This window comes from Taudactylus pleione, unplaced genomic scaffold, assembly GCF_031769625.1.
Source record: "Taudactylus pleione unplaced genomic scaffold, aTauple2 ptg000602l, whole genome shotgun sequence".
In the NCBI taxonomy this organism is placed as follows: domain Eukaryota; kingdom Metazoa; phylum Chordata; class Amphibia; order Anura; family Myobatrachidae; genus Taudactylus; species Taudactylus pleione.
This window is the reverse complement of record NW_028285004.1, coordinates 3,551,862-3,574,203: the sequence shown is the minus strand read 5'-3', so window position 1 is coordinate 3,574,203 and position 22,342 is coordinate 3,551,862. Positions and strand designations below refer to the sequence as shown.

General features: G+C 42.4%; 1 protein-coding gene and 1 pseudogene across 1 annotated transcript in view; both read left to right on the top strand.

Annotated features, from left to right (window-relative positions):
* The window catches only part of CDC73 (cell division cycle 73), a 149,057-nt gene that overhangs the window by 45,936 nt on the left and 80,779 nt on the right, over positions 1–22,342 (top strand). The window contains exons 9-10 of the mRNA XM_088453907.1: positions 739–817; positions 5,402–5,466. Of these exons, the coding sequence (XP_088310033.1) occupies positions 739–817; positions 5,402–5,466 (144 nt within the window). The remainder of the gene's footprint in view (positions 1–738; positions 818–5,401; positions 5,467–22,342) is intronic.
* LOC148480745 (U2 spliceosomal RNA) lies at positions 9,005–9,173 on the top strand (annotated as a pseudogene).

The following is a 22,342-nucleotide window of genomic DNA, read 5'->3' as shown; positions in this document are numbered from 1 at the left end:
AACACAAAACCACCCTCCTAACCCTGAGTACGTGACAAAATTCAAGCTTTTGAATGGAGGTTAATTCTTTATATAATTTTTGCATAAACTACCTTTTTGTTGGATGATCAATGCACCTGCTTAACAATAGGGGTACACCTTTTGATTAAACACTGGACTTTGCATTTGTGATCTGACAATCTTACACCCACACGTTGTTAGACAGCATTTGGATCTTAAAGGAGATTTCTTCATTATATAGATACGTACCATCAAATTGATTAGTTTCCACAGACTCTGATATTTCCAAATGGGTTTTATTTTACGTTTACTGTACCAGTACTGGTTGCCCACTACTGACCGAACATGTTCTATCCTATTACTATCAGGCCAGACGTCCACATTCTAACCTTATGATCTCCATTACACAAAGCTCACTATTTTTTATGTATATTTTATAGCCCAAGCCCTCCCAGTTGCATTTAGTTATCTGAATCTTTCCAGCAATAATCTGTTATTACATGTGTTTTTTTATTATTTTACAACAAGTGCACATTTTGTTTAATTACCAATATTAGGCGACCATTACACACACATCCACATAACATTAAATATCTTAGACCCTGAGCACCTTGTATATACACCCAATTACAAAATACAAGCTTGTAATTATTGTTGGCAGCAGACTTTAAAGGCTAAATGGTATTACAAGGTTACATCACCTACATTTAAACTTTTGTTTGTTTTTGTATTTTGCAGGACCCAACATTACGAAACAAACAGCCAGCCCCACAAATCTACAATAGGTACGATCAGGAAAGGTTCAAAGGCAAAGAAGGTAAATCATGAAAAATAGTCTTCCTTTTCAATTAACAGGACAATAGTTGCTGTTATCTTTTATTTATAATGCGCTATATAGTTTCAGCAGTGTCGACTAGTTGCGGTTACACAAAACACAAAATTTAGATTATAAAGAAACTGCACAGTGTTAAGATTCTTAGTGGTAGGGCTTATCAAATCGCATGCAGTCTACTTTTTTTTTTCTCTTGAAAATCCATTCATGTGTTGCACATTAGGCAAACATAACATTACATATAGCAATCACAAGCATACACCTGAAATTGTATATATTTAGGTCACTACTCCAATAACCTTTTCTGTTCAGATATGGTTTTCTGTCTAGTTATATTTTATGCAATGTGAACCAACCTAAATAGTTGGTGTGTTGCGACAGGAGGTGAAGTCTGCTCCAGTTACCAGGCTGGCCTACATGAGAGACCCATCAGTGTTTATGGACTCAGTAGGAGCACACCAGGACATAGATATCTTTCTAATTAAAAAATGGCACAGATTGGTTAGTTTTAACAGTAGAGAGGACATAGGGCTATAGAGAGCTGAGGGTAGGACAGTTGGGGGTGTGTGGTGAAGACTGAGGTGATCTGGGTCCAAAAAACTAGTCTTATATACTGCGCAGTTACATTTTCAACAGCACTCTTTATCAGTCTCAAATTAATTCCCCAGGCTTACAGTGCCTTGCAAAAGTATTCACCCCCTTGGCTTTTTACCTTTTTTGTTACATTTTACAACCTGTAATTTTATATTTTTTATCTGAATTTTATGTGATGGATCTGCACAAAATAGTCTAGTTTGAAGTGCAATGAAAGAAATATATATAAAGAATCTTTATAAATAACATTATGAAAATTGGCATGTGCATATGTAATCACCCCCTTTGCTATAAAGCCCCTCAAAAGTTCTGGTGCAACCAATTACCTTCAGAAGTCACATAATTAGTGAAATTAAGTCCACCTGTGTCAAATCTAAGTGTCACATGATCTGTCAGTATAAACACACCTTTTCTGAAAGGCCCCAGAGGCTGCAACACCACTAAGCAAGAGGCATCACTCCATGAAGACCAAGGAGCTCTCCAAACAAGTCAGAGACAAAGTTGTTGAGAAGTACAATTCTGGGTTGGGTTATAAAAGAAAAAAATATATCCAAATCTTTGATCCCTCGGAGCACCATCAAATCTATCATCAACAAATTTAAAGAACATGGTATCACAACAAACCTGCCAAGAGAGGGGTGCCCACCAAAACTCACAGACCGGTCAAGGAAGGCATTAATCAGAGAGGCAGCACAGAGACCAAAGGTAATCCTGAAGGAGCTGCAGAGTTCCACAGCAGAGACTGGCTTATCTCTGCATGTGACCACAATAAGCCGTACACTCCATAGAGCTGGGCTTTATGGAAGAGTGGCCAGAAAAAAGCCATTACTTAGTGATAAAAATAAGAAGACACGATTTGAGTTTGCCAAAAGGCATGTGGGCGACTCCCCAAATGTTTGGAGGAAGGAGCTCTGGTCAGATGAGACTAAAATTTAACTTTTCGGCCACCAAGGAAAACGCTATGTCTGGCGCCAACACAACCCATGCCATCACCCCAAGAACACCATCTCCACAGTGAAACATGGTGGTGGCAACATCATGCTGTGGGGATGTTTTTCAGCAGCAGGGACTGGGAAACTGATACGAGTCTAGAGAAAGATGGATGGTGCTAAATACAGGGATATTCTTGAGCAAAACCTGTTTCAGTCTGCCTGTGATTTGAGACTGGGACGAAGGTTCACCTTCCAGCAGGACAATGACCCGAAGCATACTGCTAAAGCAACACTCGGGTGGTTTAAGGGGAAACATTTAAATGTGTTGGAATGGCCTAGTCAAAGCCCAGACCTCAATCCAATAGAGAATCTGTGGTCAGACTTGAAGATTGCTGTTCACAATCTGAAAACCATCCAACATGAAGGAGCTGGAGCAGTTTTGCCTTGAGGAATGTGCAAAAATCCCAGGGGCAAGATGTGGCAAACTCAGAGACTTATCCAAAGCGACTTGCAGCTGTAATTGCCGCAATAGGTGGCTCGACAAAGTAATGACTTTAGGGGGGTGAATAGTTATGCACGCTGAAGTTTTCTGTTATGTTGTCCTAAATGTTGTTTGATTCATTTTATAAAAAAAACACAACTTCACAGTTATAGACATGTTCTGTGAATGAAATGATGCACACCTTCAAACAATCCATTTTAATTCCAGGTTGTGAGGAAACAAAACATGAAAAATGCAAAGGGAGGGGTGAATAATTTTGCAAGGCACTGTATATTGCACTGAACTACATACTGCTTGGGCTCATACAATCTCTGTTGTGGACACCAAGCGGATCAATAGTTCATCCATCCTGCATTCATTTCGGGTGCTATGAACATACGCCCTCAAAGCTTGTCCCTACTCTGGGTGTAGGGCCCCAGCTACCTTCTAGCCCGGCCAGTGTCCACCTCCCCAGCTTCCTGTGTGCGGAGAGCGGGCTGAAGGAGTCAGTGATGGAGTGCAGGCTACTGAAGGGGCCCAGTACCACCAACATGATGAGGGCATCAACGCTGTTGCCGAAGGTGGAGGAGGCACAGGGTGGTTGACGGGAAAGGTGTGCAGAGCCAGAGGATGATGATACAGAGGCACCACTGGAGAGCTGTATTAAAATAGCCGAGAAGTGCGCTGGCAGAGAGGGAGACTCTGAAGGCGGCATGATGATTGGCTGGGGAGACACTGCAGGCGGTGTTTGCACACAGCCATATCATAGCACTCCTTATGGGAACTGCTTGTTTCCTAAAAGTGAGTACTAAGCAGCCATTTCAGGGTAAAATATGCCCTATAGCGCATATTTGTGATCACTGATGGTAAAACTGGAACCTAAACATAGAACAATGGCATAGGAGTACAACATGCACTGATGTAATTTAAATACTAAAATAACTGATATAATAGCAGATGTAGGTCAGAGTCCTTACCATTGATGCTGTGCTGAGGGAAGGAATATATTCACCTGTTTGCTGATTCAATGTGAGATTTTAGATGGAGATCTCCTACCCATGTTTCATTGGGAAACGAACTACAGAGGCCTGAGTTGTTCAGTGAAGCTGATACTAGTATTGCCACTAGATCAGTGTTGGCTAACCTTGACACTCCAGCTGTTGTGGAACTATATATCCCAGCATGCCCTGCCACAGTTTTAGCATGCCCTAATAGCAAAACTGTAGCAGTGCATACTGAGTTATGTAGTTCCATAACAGCTGGAGTGTCAAGATTAGCCAACACTGCACTAGATGGAGCTTACACAGAAATAAATGCATATGAAAAAACAGGGGGCAAGGGTAGATAACTTTATAGTAGTAGCAGCAGCCAACCCATTAAAGCCCCTCCCCCCCACACACAAACACACTCTATTGTTTGCCAAACGGTTGCACTCCCTTCTGGCCGCCCGGCCGCCCGCCCACTGCTCTTCACTGTTATCAGCAGCCGCGGGAAGTTACTCCCAGCCCCCCACAGCACCAAACAGCCACCTGCTTGGTTCAAAAAGAAGTATATGCAATTTGCAAACTAATGAAATGGAAAGGCTCGTTTTAAGCTTGTACTACTTGTGTGATAGGAATGTCTTCTTTATTTTTTGTTAAAAATAAGACTGAAAATTAAAAAATAAATACATAAATTTTCTTTTTCCTTTCTAACATGCTAGTTGGGGAAAGTATCAAACTTTCTTTAAAACACAGTATGGATCTGTAGATATTTTCAATTCCCCACCATTTCATATTCTGAATATATTAACTTAAGCAATCTTACAAATATTTTTAATCCAAGGTTTAATCACTTTCTGTGTGTTACTACTCTCCTGTTGAAATTATTAAAGTATTTTTTATTTTTTTTTCTTCATTTTACCATTCTAGTGCTATAATACTGCCAAAATCTGACGACGTTGCAACATAATAAGCCCAGATAGGAAGAGCGTAAAGCTGGGTACACACTGGCCGACATATCGGCCGTTAAATTCAGCAGCCGATGTATGTGTGTGCGTTGGCCAGTGTGTACCAGCGATATGTTTGTGAACTACGTAGTTCAGACATATCGCATCTGCTGTGCTGCACAGCCGATGATCAATATAGCTGCAGGTATATTGGCGCACAGGCGGACACTTGCTGCACGGGCCAGCGGTGATTGACAGCTCAACTGGGCGGGCGCATGTAAATGCCTGCCAATTTGTGACGTCAGTCACGACGAATCGGGCAGTTTCTATGCAGAACATATGTTCTGCACAGTCTGTAGATATATTTGCAGATCGGTTGATCTGCAGATATATCGGTAAGATGCATACCCACCTTTACACGCGTGCAATAAAATTCACACATGCAAGTTACACATTATCATATCCTAGTAACTGCAACCGTTCACTCCTGCTCAGTTACATTGTGGTGCATTTAAACAAAAGTATGTCATGACTGTAAAGCAAACTCTGCATTTTCAAGGATTAGATACTGCTATTTAAATTAAGATATGTAAGTACCTGTAAGTCATGTTGAAAATTTGTTTTCTTTCCTGTAGAAACGGAAGGTTTTAAAATTGACACTATGGGAACATACCATGGAATGACGCTGAAATCGGTGACGGTAAGTTTCACAAAAACATATTTGTACTGAAACTAGATTGGAATTTTCAGGGACGAGTGCCTTAATAAAAGCAAATGTAAAAGCCATTTATTATACATCAGCAGAATACATTTCCTCAGTCAGTGTTTTCTGTAAAGCTGTCTACACATTAGACAATATATCGTTTTGAGGCGGATCTGAATGATATATCGGGCACATCATACATCATCTAATGGGTATCCGCGATTGCACACTCCCGCGGGTCGCATGCAAAATTGTGTGGTTGTGCTCCGCAGCTAATTAAACTGATAACGTGTACGGAGTTGTGCAGTGTAATGAAGGATGGAATGAGGTATAGTTTTTGTCGTTCATTAGTTCGGGTAATGTGTACCTGCAATCTTGCATTGTCCTGGGTGAAGGTAAATCGCCCCGTCCATCGGCAAGATTGCCGATCGTCTGTGTACTCAGCCTTAGTCTGCAAATATATTGATTAGTTGGTTTGGATGTTTTCTTCCAAATTCTTCAACCATCATAATTTGTATCGCCGTTAAACCGCCAACAGACATTTTTGCAGTCTGTATCTGATTTTTATCTAGCAGGCTGACAGGCATGACCCCAGTTGTGTTATTGTCTTTATGCCTAGTCACTTCATAACTAGTGTTGAACCAGGCATGTTACATGGGGAGATGTACTAAACCTTGGAGAGAGAGAGAAAGTACAAACCAATCTACTCCTAACTGTCACTTTTACGGGCTGTATTTGAAAAATAACAGTAACTGACTGGTTGGTACTTTCGCTCTTCAAGGCTTAAGGGGGGTATCCACTAGACGATAAAGTTGAACGATAATGATATAATCGTTTGATAATCGTTCAAACATCGTTTGCAAATCGTGCAGTAATTGTTTCTAACGATGTACGATGCACGCTCCCGCTGGTCGTTTGATCGTCTCCTCCATCGACTGAACATGCAGGTCAATTTCACTTGATTGCTTACACATCGTTTACGCTGAACGATCAAACGATGAACCACTGTCTGCCCACTATAGCTGAAAGCTCTCAATCACAGATTAAAACAACATAGTTTATTGTTAGATCGTTTGCAAATCGTTTGCAAATTGTTCAGAGTGGAAGATCATATTTCAAGGGAAACTTCAAGGGAAAATCGTTAAGAGGTTGGACAGGGATAAAATAGTCTAGTGGATGCCCCCCATTAGGGGGATATGTAGTAAGCTCTGGAAAGTGATAAACTACCAGCCACTCAACTCAACTGACATGTTGGAGGCTCTGTTTGAAAAATTCTTAGGAGCTGATTGGTTTGTAGTTTATCACTCCAATTTATCTCTTCCCAGAGCTTAGTACATCTGACCCATAGTGAGTAGTAAATCTACTAGGTCTTCTAAAATCTTGTATTTATATTGGACAGTTGGTTCATAACACGTATGGACACATTCAGAGTGCTGAAAGGTAACTGAAAAGAAAGAGCATCAAGGTTTATAGTTCAAAATCTTTCAGGTGAATGTGATAAGCCCAGTGCAGTCATAACCAGTGGTTTGCTTGCAAGAACGATGTTTTGACCACACAATAAGAACGGTTCACGTGGTAACATTTTACTTATGCAGGAGCTGTATAAGTAAATCATCATCATATTTCATTGTGTTTTACAATTGAGAATTAAAAAAGACTGGGTAGCAACAGACAAAGAGGTATGAGGGCACTGCTTACAAGCTTAAATCTGTAGGGAAATATGAATTTGATACGTAAGGAGAAGTACTACAAATTGCAAATTGGTCCAGCCAGAATAGAGGCTCTTGCGTAGCAATATTGCATGGTATTGGGTTGATATGAGTGTAGAAAGAACATATGTAAAATTATGTGGACTGTGTAGTGTCTAATTAGATTAATTTATGGATGTTATGTGAGTGGTTCTTTAATGTGATCAGTTGGTCTGTAGAGGTATATTCTCCGGAAACACTTGAAGGTTACAAGAAAGTCTTGTTGTGCAAAGGAAAGCATTCGAGGGTGGGTACTGTCTGAAAATGGTCCTGTAACTATGAATAAGCAAGGTAATGAGGGTGGATGAGAGATGCAGAGGATTCAACCTTTAAGATATTTTAGGATAAAGAGATGTAGGTTGGTGTAGTTAAGTTCATTGCCTTATGTGTAAGTAGGCTTATTTTATATTGAAATCAGTGTCTGACCAATAGTGTTGCAAAATAGGAACATAACTTTTGAGAGATTAAGTGAAGGCCTTGCATTCAAGTGTTGACAACCTAATAAATTAATAAAAAAAAACAATTATTTTGAGCTACTGACCAGCAACATATGAATTGTTATGATAGTAAAGTGCTGATGAATGACTGATTGGAACTATTGGGTATAGGAGAAAGTACCAACTAGTCAGCTCCTGTCATTTTGCAAAGTGACAGATAAAAGCTGATTGGTTGGTACATTGGGGTCTATGTACTAAGCCTTGGAGAGAGAGAGAGAGAAAGTGGATGGATAGAGTACCAACCAATCGGCTCTTAACTGTCATTTCTTTTTCCTCCACTAGGGGGCACAGGGAAATTATGCTGGGCAGCCATTTTATTATATTTATGCTTCAGCAGGTACCGCAAAAGTACGGGCATCTGTCTCCATGTATACCTCGTTAGAACTAGCCTGGTATACATTTAACTCCTCCTGCTCTATACGAGCTGGTTTGTTGAGCACTGTTATTGCCCATTGCTTTTATGCCTTGAATTGTGTGCAGGCTGAGGTACTTTTATATTTGAAATAAACACATTCATACATACAAATATCTTCAAAGTACATCAATAAAGACCTCACACAGGGAAAAATGGCTCCATGTGTAGGGTGTGTGTCTGTAATCTGTGCTGTACTGGGTTTGGGTTTGTGCCCCAGGTATAACATTTACAAACAAATGTTTGATTCTGACACTGCTTTACATGACTGTTTTTTTATTTATTTTTTCTCCTAGCCCCTCTTTCTCTATTTGTGGTGCTTTCTCATTCACTGCACAACCCCATATACACATTACTGTTTTTTATAACGCTTGTGTGGGGGAAGCACCATTGGATTGCTTCAAAGGTTGAAGCACCAAGGGAGGTGGGTGCTCATGTTTTAAGGAGCTGTTGAACCTTTTTTCTAGAGCTGTGTAACAATATACTTTCTCCGCATTTGTCTGTGTTCTGAAACCACAATGGCAGAGGGAATCCCTATCAGAGGTCTCGGGCCCTGTGTTTCAATTCTACGGTGCGTGAGGGTTCCTTCAACTAGGGCTACCAGTCAAGGAGACTGTAACAGACTACCAATTATGGTAATGTGGATGTTTACTTACCAGTTTGCAACTCCTGACCAGTTTCAGGCTAATACGCAGGTCTCCTTCATACAAGGCAGCTCACACCTGCTGTCAAATCTAGTAGATGCAACACTTCTTTACTTACTCTATACAGGAGTGGCTGACTGTATGTGTCCTGTGGTTGTGATGGGTTTTCAGTTCAAGCCCCCTGATTGCCTTTCATGGCTCAGTACAGGCATATCCAGGCTTTACAGCGTTGGGAGCACTTTCGACCTTTGGCCAAGATCAAGTGTAGTATCTGTTCTTATCAATTTCATACCAGATATGCCCCCTATCTGGGGGCCATATAAAACAGGCAGATGGCAAAGGTACTTGCTCTTTCCACTCTGCGCATTAACCTGGTATTGCATCCAGGTCCAATGTGCTTCTGTCAGGTTGTGAAGGTTGTGAATCCTAGAGGAAGCTGGATTCTCCAGGCCCTGAAAAACACCCTAATAAGGACGGACAAATTATTTCCATACCTTGGTACATACAGACCCCTGCTCTAGAGCCCAGGTACTTAGAGCTGAGCTTAGGACAAGGGTACTTCCTTCTTTTAGGTAGCTTAAGGACCTCCTAGCGGATGTTTCTAGATATCTAAGCAATTGCTTTAGTTTATCCTCTACCAGCGACGGAATAGGGTTCCCAGTTGTCTGCCTATCTGGAGCAGCTCTATAGTTTCCCCAGAAAGATCTAGTATAATGTGCATCTGTCTCTGCTTGGGCGCTAAGTCTAGAGGCTGCTGGGCAGATACCCGACAGGACAGTGCAGTGTGGCTACTACCTATTTGATTAAGAGGTCATTGACATTCCCATATTAGCCTCTTAAGCGCAGACATCTGGCGTGTCAGCCAGGACAGTCTCTGGCGAGCGTTCACTGACTCTAGGTATTTAGAGGCTCTTCTGTATTTCGAGAGTCCTCGTGGTCCGTAGAGACAGTCTCTTGGTAGTGCACGCATACATTGTTGGCCTTTTGTACAGGCCGTCTACCTTCTAAATTAAGAAATTCCTCTTCTATTGGACCTGGGCCCTGAAGTTGATGGCCTTACTCTGCCATTCAGCTGGCAGATTTGTTGCCACAGATTGGGGTGGATTTCCACTCACTATAAGGTCTACGGCACTGAGTCTTCTGGAGATGTGAGTTCAGATCCCTCCTCTGACACAGTTTAGTATTCCTGTTTCTCTGACCCACATGGGGTCGCTCCGCTTTATCATTTGCTCAGAATAGAGGGTTTCAGAGCATCCTTTTACATATAGGAAACTTATTTACATATTGCCAGGTGAATCAGTCACCAGCACTAGGGATGCTGTGCAGTACAATTACTTCCAGTTTCCGGGGTTACTATTACGGTAGGCCCCTTGTGTTTTTAACGAGGACCAGCAGTGTCATGGCAGCTCCTCTCGACCTGCTCTTCAGTCATGGGATATCCATCTATCTCAAGGAGTTCTTCAGTGGTCCTACGGATGGCTAATTTCTTGGAAACTTTTCCCCTTGGGGGAGGACTTTGCTGCATTCCAAGGTTCGTATTGGTATTCCTCCCTGCCATCAGACTAAGGGCCATATTCTATTCCAAGTGAAGTCACAAATCAAAATATTAGCCCAAGCGCCAGAGGGGGTGTAAAGCACTAAACCCGTCTGCTGGTGTTAAATGCTGCACACCTACCGGAGGCTATGCCACACCTCCAACAATAAAACAAGCAAAACACTATAGGTAGGTAGCACTTATCACTCACAGCATGGGTCAGTATATCCAATTGAAAAAATATTTATTAATAAAGGCAATCATCTGCCAGACATATAATACATCATATACAATAAACAAAAAAGTAATATAATAAAACTCCCGGGAGTGTAGTATAAATAAGTCTACAGTGTAGCAGTTCTCTGATAAGTAGCAGCTTATAATGGGAGCTGTAATGTGATACAATGTTAATAACGACGAAGCAGCTGCTGTAGGCAAGCAGGCTGTGTAAAAGCCGGTTACTCCACAGGCACAATAATCCAAACAAGAAATAGTAGATGCTGGCGTGGAAGCCAAATACGGGACAGAGCTTAAAATCCCAGCCGTCCACAGTATTCCATAGTACTCAGTCCACCTGCAAGGCTTCCCGCTCCGGTAGCGCACGATCCAAGGGCACTGCAATCCGGTAAAATCTGCAGGAAGAGGTGTCAGGCTGTTCGCTCCACGACTCCCCCTGAGCTCGGTGAATACAAATCTGACTCTCCCGGACAGCTCAGCTGTGTCCCGCAATGAGTCGGCAGTGCTGGGAGAGTAACACAAGGGGATTAGCCGATATCCAGCTGTACAGCGCGTGTGCGCATGAAGAGGAATATATCCTGCCACAGGACTGAAAGCTCCGTTCCCTCAACTCTGTGAGTGATAAGTGCTACCTACCTATTTTGTTGTTCCAGGCGAAAAGTCCAATACTTTTCGCATGCAGTTGTTTTTGACCACTTCGCCAGTTTCCAATGCGGAAAAGAATCGTGCGTGTGCCCGCTTTCCGCCGTATTCAATTAGAACTCATCGAAAACGGCAGCTGGCGAAACTGTTATATGGGAAAAGTACTGTCAGATTTGGGGAAATGAGCCTGACACCCCCCAAAAGATGGTCTGACATTGGGGATCACTGTAGATAGCCCCGAATAGCCCTGCTGAAGGTATTTGTGGTACTTATATGCTCTCAATAGCTTCTATTTCGTATCTTTGCAGAAATGGTGAAGAAGAGCATTTACATGGTTTTTTTGTTCAAAATAAGTAGTCCCAGCATAATTGGGGGACATGAAAATGGGTGCTAGCATATTTTTAAGTTGCAAAAGTGAATTTTTTAAATTCGTATAAAATCCACCTGCTGCAAGCACCTGCAAACTTAAAAATACCTGGGGCATACTTGGGGGACCCCCCTGGAGGTCGATTTCGCTAGTTTTTAAGTTTGTCCCCCAACTTCGAACTTTCTCGCCCTCAAAACGAAAGTACTTTTTTGGGGGTATCTAAGGTCCTTTTTTTTTTTTTTAACGAAGTTTACTTTTGGGGGACTTTCCCAAGGGTGCAGGGGGGGTTCCCGCAGCTTTGCACCCCAATACCCCAATTCTGCACTTTTTTTTGACACCTATTCATAGGCGAAAATTTATCGCAGGTACCATTGTATTGAGTTTCCGCACCGGCAAAAAGTCTTTGGAATTGTATACGGAGGAAACCTTTCGCATGGCGAAATTACATCACCGACGATACTTTTCCTCAGAAACCGACTTATCGCGGCTAATTGAATACGGCCCTATGGGTCTTATGGTTACCATCCTCTCTATTCTAACATCTCTACCATGGCAGCACAGACTCTGTAATGGTTAGCATTACTGCCTCACAGCACTGAAGTCATGTGTTCAATTCCTACTACAGCCCTAACTGTGTGGAGTTTGTATTTTCTCCATGTGCTTGAAGTCTTCTTACACTCTCGCAGGCAGATCTTAGGCTCTCTACTCCTTCCCTTGGTTGGGGTGCAGTTACTACACTGTTTCATTCCCTGCCTCTTCAAAGGGAAATTTCAGCCCTATGTCATAAAAAAAAAAGAGAATGTAAAAAAAAAAAATATATATAATATAATTAATTACACACCGCAGGTGATCACAGAGAAATATGAATGAAGTTATGTGAAATGACACAGGGAAGAAGTATTGAACACATGAAGAAAGGCAGGTGCAAAAAGGCATGGAATGCCAAGACACCAGCTGAAATCTATCAGTAATATAGTAAATGGAAAGCGATCCTGCCCCTTGTCAGTGCAAATGAATATAAACTGGTCCAGTCCCAACTGATGGCCTATAAAAAGGTGTCTAATGACCAAGGTGTCAAACAAGAAACAGCTCATGATAGGTAAAAGCAAAGTGCTCTCTCAAGACTTCGTGTTGCAAAACATACTGATGGCATTGGTTACAGAAGGATCTCTAAACTTCTGAATGCTCCAGTGAGCGCTGTTGGGGTCATAATCCGGAAGTGGAATGAACATAATTTCACCATAAACCGGCCACGACCAGGTGCTCCTCTCAAGATTTCTGATAGAGAAGTGAAGAGTCAGAAGAGTTGTCAAAGAGCCAAGGACCACTTGTGGAGAGTTTCAGAAAGACCTGGAATTAGCAGGTACAATTGTTTAAAAGAAAACTATGTAATGCATTCAACCGCCATGGCCTGTATGCACACTCATCAAGCAAGTCTCCATTGCTGAAGAAAAAGCATGTTGATGCTTGTTTAAAGTCTGCTGCACAACATTTGGACAAGCCTGTGAAATACTGGGAGAATATAGTCTGGTCAGATGAGATCAAAATGTAACTCTTTGGATGCCATAATACACACCATGTTTAGAGGAGAAATGTCACCGCACATCACCCCAAAAACCATACAAACACTGAAGTTTGGAGGTGGGAATATCATGTTGTGGGGCTGTTTTTCAGTATACGGTACTGGCATACTTTATTTAATTGAAGGCAGGATGCATGAAAAAATGTACCGAGACTTTCTCAATAAAATCTGCTGCAATCCACCAGAATGCTGAACATAAAACGAGTGTGGACATTTCAGCAAGATTATGATCACAAACACACAGCCAAGGAAATTTTCAATTGGTTTCTCAGAGAGAAAATAAAGCTGCTAGAATGGCCCAGCCTCACCGGACTTGAATTGAAAATCTATGGAATGAACTAAAGATCAGAGTTCATAGAATAGGCCCAGGGAACCTTCAAGATTTGATATGTGGAAGAATGGGCCAAAATCACACCTGAGCAATGCATGCAACTAGTTTCTCCATAAAGGAGGCGTCTTGAAGCTGTCATTACCAACAAAGGCTTTTGTGCAAAATATTAAATACATTTCAGTAAGTGTGTTCAATACTTTTTCCCTGTGTTATTATACATTATTACACATAACTTAATTTATAGACATCTATGGTTTTGATTTCTTGTGTGTATATATACATATATACAAAATATGTAGTGCCTGGATCGGCAAAACCCAACGCTGCACTGCAGTATCTTGGCTAAGAAAAATTGACATACATGTCTTCCGGACGATGGGGCTTGATAACCCAGAAACGTTGAAGTTAAATTTTTCTTACCCAAAATACTGCAGTGCCGTGCTCTGTTTTGCCGGTCCAGGCATTACATATTTTGTGGGTGTATTTGATTTCCCCAAGGGCACGCAGGCATTTTGCATTAGAATTGGATATATATTTGGATATATATATATATATATATATATATATATATATATATATATATATATATATAATATATATATATATATATTTATTATAAATATTCTATTATGCATGCACACACAGCATACATAGCATTCACACAGCATATATACACACACCGCATACTCACAACTACTTTTCCTACTGCTAGCTGCGGACGTCCTCCTAGGTGCTGGGCTGCAGCGATTCTCTCTCAGGCTCTCCCACGCACACTCTGGGAGGACTGTGTTGTGATTGCTGCGCACTGCCTGGACCCTGCTGGTTCAGCTGTCAGCGCTTCCGCGTCAGGTGATATGAAAGCCACCCGACGCTTAAGCACTGACTGCTAACCCTAACCGGTAGCTGAAGGGAATAGTGGGTGGCCCGCGGATAGTGCAGAGACTGAGACTAGGCTGTGTCTGAAAAATAAAAAGTGGCTCGTCAAGGGGGCTTTCTGGGTACTTAGAACCCTCCTCCTGCGTGCGCTATTGTTCTCAGTTGCAGTTCCTTTGACATGGTCAGCTGCTCTCCCAGTTGGGCGGAGCATAATTTTTTGGTTCTGTAGGCAACCTTCCTTCTTGCAGCTATTCTTGAACAGTGGACTCCTAGGCTTCCAGGTCATTCACTAAGGTACATAGGATCTACATTCTAACGCTCTTCAGTGCCTCATGATCCCTGGGGCCTGTGGAATTATGGTGTCCCACATGACCACACGTTTTAGTGATTCTGTTTCGACTCCAGAGTTCTCGAAGCTCCCTTATTGGTCGCTCCGGAGGTAAAGTGGCAGTCTCCACACAACTGTAGGACGCAACTCCTTCAGCCTCAGTCGGCGCTTCAACGCGTCTTCCTCTACAGTCGGTTCTTGGTCTACGAGCATGTCCTATCAGATTGTGGCCCGCCTCACTTGCCAGAGTGGCTCTTGTTACCCGTCCTATAACATAGGGGTGTTTCTTTTAGTGAGCTTTTTTTACCCTGCTATATGCCGATCTGCACAATTCGTTCAGGAGTTCTTACCGAATTAGAGGACCTATTTAGTAGTTTAGCTGTGGCTTCCTCCCCAGTTCATTCCAGCTATGTTGAATCCTTTTTGTGCAACTTGGCCTTTGTCCCTCTTCCAGGGGATACTGGTCTCCGACCTGTTGTTTTGCATCAACTTCTGCTCCGCGCCTACCTGAAGTTCGGGCGCTTTTTTCAGGGTGTCTTCTGTGTGCTATCACCATTTGTTCTTACCATCTGGCTCCTTTGAACCTTCCGGGGTTCTTGGGACTCTTTGGTAAGCTCGCTTAGAAGTCCTTGTTTCTGGTGCTATTTTCTCATTCATTGGTTTACTGAGACAGCTGTAATACTCCTGGCCTTTGCTTGGCGCGGGGGGGGGGGTTGTCTGAGTGCCTTATGTTGTCTCTCCCCTTTTCTGATGTTTTCCTTTGATCGGACCGTTCTGCAGTCTCACTTGGGTTCCTACCCAGTTGCTTCGGTTACTCTCCTACCTGCGGTTGGGTTGATCCATTTTTCTGCTTTCCGGACTATTCCCTGGTGGACGCATCTACGGATGTAGGCTCTCCAGTGATTTTTCCTTGGACAAACCCGGAGTTCAGTTTCTCTGTGGTCTTGTATGATTTTCACAAGTGGGGCTGGTCATTCTGAACATATTATCTCTGTGGCCCTGCTTGTTTTTCGCCACACTCTGTGGCGGATCTTTTGCCCCTGTCGTGGTGACTGCTCATTACACTAGGTCAGCGGAACCTTCGTGGTGACTCACCATGGCATTTCTGTGGTACAACATGTCCAGCTGCCACACATGGTTATCTGCCCACTTTTTTATTTATTTTTATTAGTTTCTATGCAGTGTTCATCTTCGTACGCTGTCTTCGGGTACGAAGGTGGTTTCCAGTGCAGCCCAAGAGTGTCCCCTCCCATTTGTGGACCGCTTTAGAACGTCCCAGAGTGATCCCTGTGCCCCCTGTGGAGGAAGAAGAAAAGAGGATTTATGGTCTTAACTTGCTAAATCCTTTTCTTCCACTCCTTAGGGGGTACAGGGCGCCCACCCTGACTCACAGTGCAGGGTTTATTTCCTCTGATGCTGTTTCTTGGCGAACCTTTTCTCTGACGTGTGCTCTGAGTGGGTGCTGGTATTCCATCTCCCTCCTCTTTGCCTCACTCCTGCCCTTGGCTTGCTAACTTAAACTGCTGGCCGGTGACTGGGGGTGGGGTATAGTGGAGAGGGAGCCAGGTGGCTGCTGGGAAGAAATCCGTAACTATTTGGTGCCCAGATTCTCCCTCTCCAGGATATACCCAGAGTGATCCCTGTGCCTCCTAAGGAGTCGAAGAAAAGGATATCATAAGGTAAGACCATAAATCTGTTTTTTTCTTCTTCGAGGTCCATAAGGTCTACAGGATCTACCTTGGCAGTATGTAGTTGGAGTGATCAATTGCACCAAACTGCTTACGCCTTTGAAGCTCCCAGCATGCATAGGGCCTCCTCCCTATATCCCCCAGCCACAGGCATTTGTTTTTTTGTTTGGTGCTCGGCAAGTCCAGACACACCAGTTATAACAGCGGGACTTCTTAGACAGTCACAGGCTTTTTTCTTTTTGATTTTCCTTAGTTTTTGTAAACTACTGAGTTTAGAGGTACTAGGCGCCGAATATGACGCATGTACTGCGACGACTCCTACCTCTGCCGAAAAGCCAGTACCGCTATATACCCTGGGGATTTCGGCGGGCGTCAGCGAGGCTTAGTTAGCGGCATCGCTGGGGTCCAGACTACGATCGGGTTCACGGAGATGGCAGGTAAGGCGATTCCTCGTGAGGGGAATCGTGTGCGGCAGTCCAGCCTTTCTGACCACCTTGTGTGTGAGACGCTCATAAGTCCACCTTGCAGTAGAATGTTTGGAAGGGTAGGCGGATGGGGAGACGGGGGAAGCCCATGAGGTGAGGTGGCTGTGTGTAGTAAACTATACTGGTGTGGTGTGTGTGTGAATAAATGCTGGACAGTGAATACAATGTGAACAGGTGTTTATTGCAGTGTATAAATAAGAGACGCAGTGCTTGAAGTACTTGTGCAAGTCCCTCCTCAGCTCAGAACCGCATGAAGCTCGTTACAGTCCATGTGGAAAAGTTCATATCCTGTTGGTGAGGGGGGGGTTTGAATAGTTCCAAGGTCGGCTCTTTGGATACACAGTCTGGGGTGTTCCAGTGCTAGAGCGGCGTCCCGGTTTGACTTCAACATTTACCGGTAAGTGTGGTGGGTGGGGCAGGGGTCCAACTGGAACCTCGTGTACTTGTCGCTTGGGTGCGCTGGTGTTGGACCGGGGGCATTGCGCTGTGGTGCTCGTGTGGTCCTGGCTTTTCAAGGTAAGATCACGAGTGTGGGTGTTTCACTGGTGGCTCGTCTCGCTCGTTCTGGTGCGTGGCGTCACCTTGCCGGTGGTGTGGGCGGGGTGGTGGTTACCATAGCAGGTAAATTTTGATGTCTTGGTGGTGTGTCAGCACCCTTCTTGGGGGGCAATCCTGCGGCTCTCTTAGGCGCTATAGACACCCATGCGTCCGCGTGTTCCTCACTATGTGCTGGTGACAGGCTGGGAACGTGATTTAGGCTGGATTGCCTCAATTTGAATAGCTCACTGAGCATATGGGGGAAGCATAGAACACTGCAGATAGACTGTTCCAGATTCCAAAAAGGGACTAATGTCTTTTTGTCCCCCTCTCCTGTAAGGAGAGTGCATTAGGCGCAGTCCCCAGAGGGTGGTTGGTATAACTCCCTCATCAGGTACTAAGCCATGTGGTCAATCAGGCTTGCAATGGAATCTGAGGTTTTCAGGGTTCACTAGACATACAGGATGCACATCTGCATGTACCTATTGTACCACCAGGGGTTTCTGTGTTTTGCTGTTCGTCAGCAACATTATCTTTGCCCTTTAGGTTGTCCATAGCCCCTCGGGTTGGTTTGGGCAGAAGGGTGTGGTGACCAAGATAATGGAAGTCAGGGCGGCTCACCTCAGACAACAAGGAGTCAGGATACTACCATACTTGGGCGACCTCCTGAGATTGGTAATCTCCGGAGGTCTTACAACACCATCTCCAAATGACCATTGCCTGTCTACAAGTGCGGCTAGATAATCAATTGGAAAAAGTATTTTCTTTCTCCAACTCAGCCGATGGTTCTTTTGGGCGGCGGATTCTCCGCTCTGCTTAGGAGAGGCCCCACCCTTAAGGGAATTGCTTTAGGATGTCCCCAAGGTAGATCCTGTGGACGCTAGGGACCCTGAAGAAGAAAATAAGTTATGCTATAACATACCTGTTAATTTTTTCTTCGAGGCCCATAGGGTCACCCTCCCTGACACACCTGGCCTCAGTTGGGATCTGTTCCTTTCTTTTTTGTATCACTGATTCCCTCTTCGTTTTTTTTAAGAGCATTTCTTGTGTACATTTTACTGCCTACTCCACTGTCTGTCTCTTGCCGTTAGGCTTGGTAACAAACTACCTGTGGCTGGGTGCGGGGTATATAGGGAGAACGCCCTATGCATGCTTGCAGCTTCAAAGCTGTTTGGTGCAATGGATCACTCCAACTACATACTGCCAAGGTAGATCCTGTGGACCCTATGGACCTCGAAGAAAGAGAGTTAACTGGGGTATATTAAACTATAAATCTTTATTTTCAAACACAGCCTGTAAACTGACAGGGGCTGTGATGAGGGGTGTTTTTCCTTCTTTCTTTTTGTACACACCGGCCATTGCCAGCTTGTTTAATCCCAATATATCTGAAGCAAATATTCTATTCATTATTTAAATAACTAATATCAGGTTATACGTAACATAAATATATGAACTTCGCAAAGTGTTTAACCAGAATTATATACCTTTTAAATCATTTGGATAATTTCCTTTCATAAAGATAACGATGCACACAAAATGTTATAAGTAGAATGTTTTTATATTCATCAAATCAATCTTCATAAAACAGTGTTTAAACTTAACAATACTAGAAAGAGAGAGAGAAAATGGCTGCTGTGTGAGATTGTGTGTGGGGGTTGTTGGAGCCCTTGTCCTATTGTTCAAACCGCATGGTCTCTGATCACAAACTCCATTTTGAATGTCACAAAAGTCACATAATGTTGTAACTTCTGTAAATCATATATCCATTAATGATCATAATTATAATAAACCTATCTGAACTATACAAACCAAAACTGGGTAGAGTTATAACTATGATCACAAGATTAGTAATTCACAACTTCCATTGAATCAAGCACATGATTCAATGGGGAAACGTGGAGCACATGGAATTTCCTTTGTTCACACCACATGGAGGTAGCCATCTTTAACAAACTGCAGACTACCTTTCACACGGTAATTATTACTTATACCAAATCTATTTGAACTATAAAATCCCCAAACTATGATAGTACATAACTTCACAATACTATCACAATATGGCTAGCAATCCGCAACTCCCATGGGACCACAACCAGTAGTCGAATTCAACCTGAAATATTCATTCCATACTACAATATTTCATTATATAATATTTCAGAAAGTATAAACTACTAAACAGTGTACATTACTTATAAGCTTAGTACAATGTAATTGACCACTACCGAGTTACGGGTTCCTTCATCACCAGCTCATATCAAACAATTCTATATCTACAGATTGCAATATTTTACCCAATGTTCATCTTGATCCTATAAATACCATGTTATAGTCAGATCACAAGAATACAACACACACTAAACCTATCTCTCTCAGACAGTGCTATTGTTAAAGCCCCTTTGTCTGATCTCTGTGAGAATCCAACCGTTTTCCTATTACCTGATAGGTGTGTTCAAAAAGGGGGATGTTTCAATCCTTTACTTTGAAACTCATGTCCAATCACCTGTGAGGAAGCTTCAAGAGGAAAAAGCCTCTTGCCGGGGTATGCTGTGGAGTCTGAACAAATGCTAATTAGATTGTAGTATCATTTAATCATCTCTATTGATATGCTGGAATAACCAGTTCTGTGTAAACTTGTTTTGGGGCCTGACTCTCTCTGGAATATATGAATGACACATATATATTTGATTCTAATTGTATAAGGAATTATTATTATTGATTTTAATATACACACTGTAACAGGCTGATTGTGGTACTTTATCTCCATCTACTTTATCTTTCTCTAAGGGTTAGTACACAGGTTCTCAAACACGCTCCTCAGGACCCCAAACAGTGCATGTTTTGCAGGTCTCCTCACATAATTACTAGTGAAAAAGATGCACCTGTAGATCTTTTAAAATTTGTCAGTGAGTAATGAATACACCTGTGCACCTGCTGGGTGACCTGCAAAAAGTGAACTGTGTGGGGTCCTGAGGACCGAGTTTGAGAACCACTCGGTTAGTACATCTCCCCCATTATCTCTCTCCAAGGCTTGATGCATCTAACCTGTAAACAACAAAAAGTAATACCCCAGCAATAAGATTTGAAAAACTACATGGTGGTAGATAACTCAGATCTCAGTTGCATATTTTTGCAAGAATATGGCTAAGCCTCCAGGCCGCGTCACGGCGTCTGATACTGGAGGTCCCTTTCAATTCATTTTTATGTACTTTGCTCATGTGACCACTAGATGGCAATACATGCACATTTTCTCCAATCTACAGTGCTCTGTTTAGAGTCTGACACTCTTATTTTAAGGAGATGTTTAAAGCTATGGGAAAAATAGCTTTTTCTTATTATTTTCTCAAAGTACAGGTTTGTCCATTATGCACATTTTTTTTTTTTTTTTTAGATTGCGGAAATGCAAATCAGGTTATAGAATGACACGCAAATTTTACAAAAAACAAAATTACATTAATCTTGTTTTGCAAACAAATAGTCTCTTTGGCTTTATTTTCTTCTCCACACCTTTTTTTTTTTTTTTGGAGAGAGAATTGCAAACAGATTTGAACTATTGAATATTTGGTCTTTTTTTTTTTTTTTGTGTGAATAACATCGAATCTCTTTGGATTTAGTCTCGTATATTTTATCTCAAAATAGCAGAGGATGGGTACAGGCTATAGTCTGGATAATCTAAATAAGGCTACACAAGTGAATGGAAAGGTATCATAAAAATAGCAGCTGTACTCCACTGTATGTAGAAATACAATGGAATTGTAACACAGTGATTCTGAAGCAATAAAGCAGAAATAAAGTTGATTAGATGTATTGTTCTGTGCTTTGTGTTGCAGCATAACTTGTTTGTCTCTCTCATATTTATTTTCGCTCATGCAGTTTTGGGTTATTTTTGTGGGTTTTTTTTTTTTTTTTTTTACATTGTATCAAGTGAAGTGTTTTTAACCCAGTACTGTATTATGTTCTACAGCAGTGTTGGCTAACCTTGACACTCCAGCTGTTATGGAACTACATAACCCAGCATGCACTGCTACAGTTTTGCTATTAGGGCATGCTAAAACTGTGGCAGGGCATGCTGGGATATATAGTTCCACAACAGCTGGAGTGTCAAGGTTAGCCAACACTGTTCTACAGTGATATTTTAGCAGGACTGTGCTAATATAGTCTTACTAATGCTTCCCATCCACTAGCAGACTTGTCCCTGAAAGAGCAAAAGATCTTCACAAATCGTTCATCAGTTCCTGATGATTATCGTTCATGTGCATGAACGATTTGTGAACGATTGCACAAAATGACCAAAGATCATAGACCAACGATTTTCAAAGCAGTTGTTAATAAAATTGGGCTGAAATATGTATTTAAATCTATATATATGTTGGTCGTTCCGGCTTTGAAAACATGCACCGATGCATGAACGATAACTGTCCAATAACGACTGATTGACGGGCAAACAGGACAACGCTAACGACTGGCGGGATCGCGCATCGCTGGTCGTGTAGGGCATTTTACTGCACGATTTGCGGACAACTTCCAAGTGATTGAATAACAACGGTCGTTATCGCTCAATCGCTAGGTTTAATCGCCTAATGGATGGGCAGCTTTAATGTTTAGTTGTTCCTTTTGTGTATGATGTTTTCAATTACAGTATGTGACTTTTTTTTATTCTCCGCTGTTGGGGTTTGTAAAGTATAGTGTTTCTTGTGGACAATTGTTTGCATTCTAAAACGTTTCATAAGTTTAAAAGTGATATCTTGCTGCAGTAAATTTACAATATATTTATATATGTTACTGAAAATTATTTCCCTCCTATACTTGTGTTCCCGTCGGCCATTGTTTACCAGCGATGTGTGTGAACAACTTTGTTCAGACTCCTCTCGTCAGCTATGCTGCACAGCCGATGGCAGATATGTGTCCATCGTGCTGTGTGTACGGGTTGATTAGCAGCCGTTGGGAGGGGGTCGTGGTACGACCCGC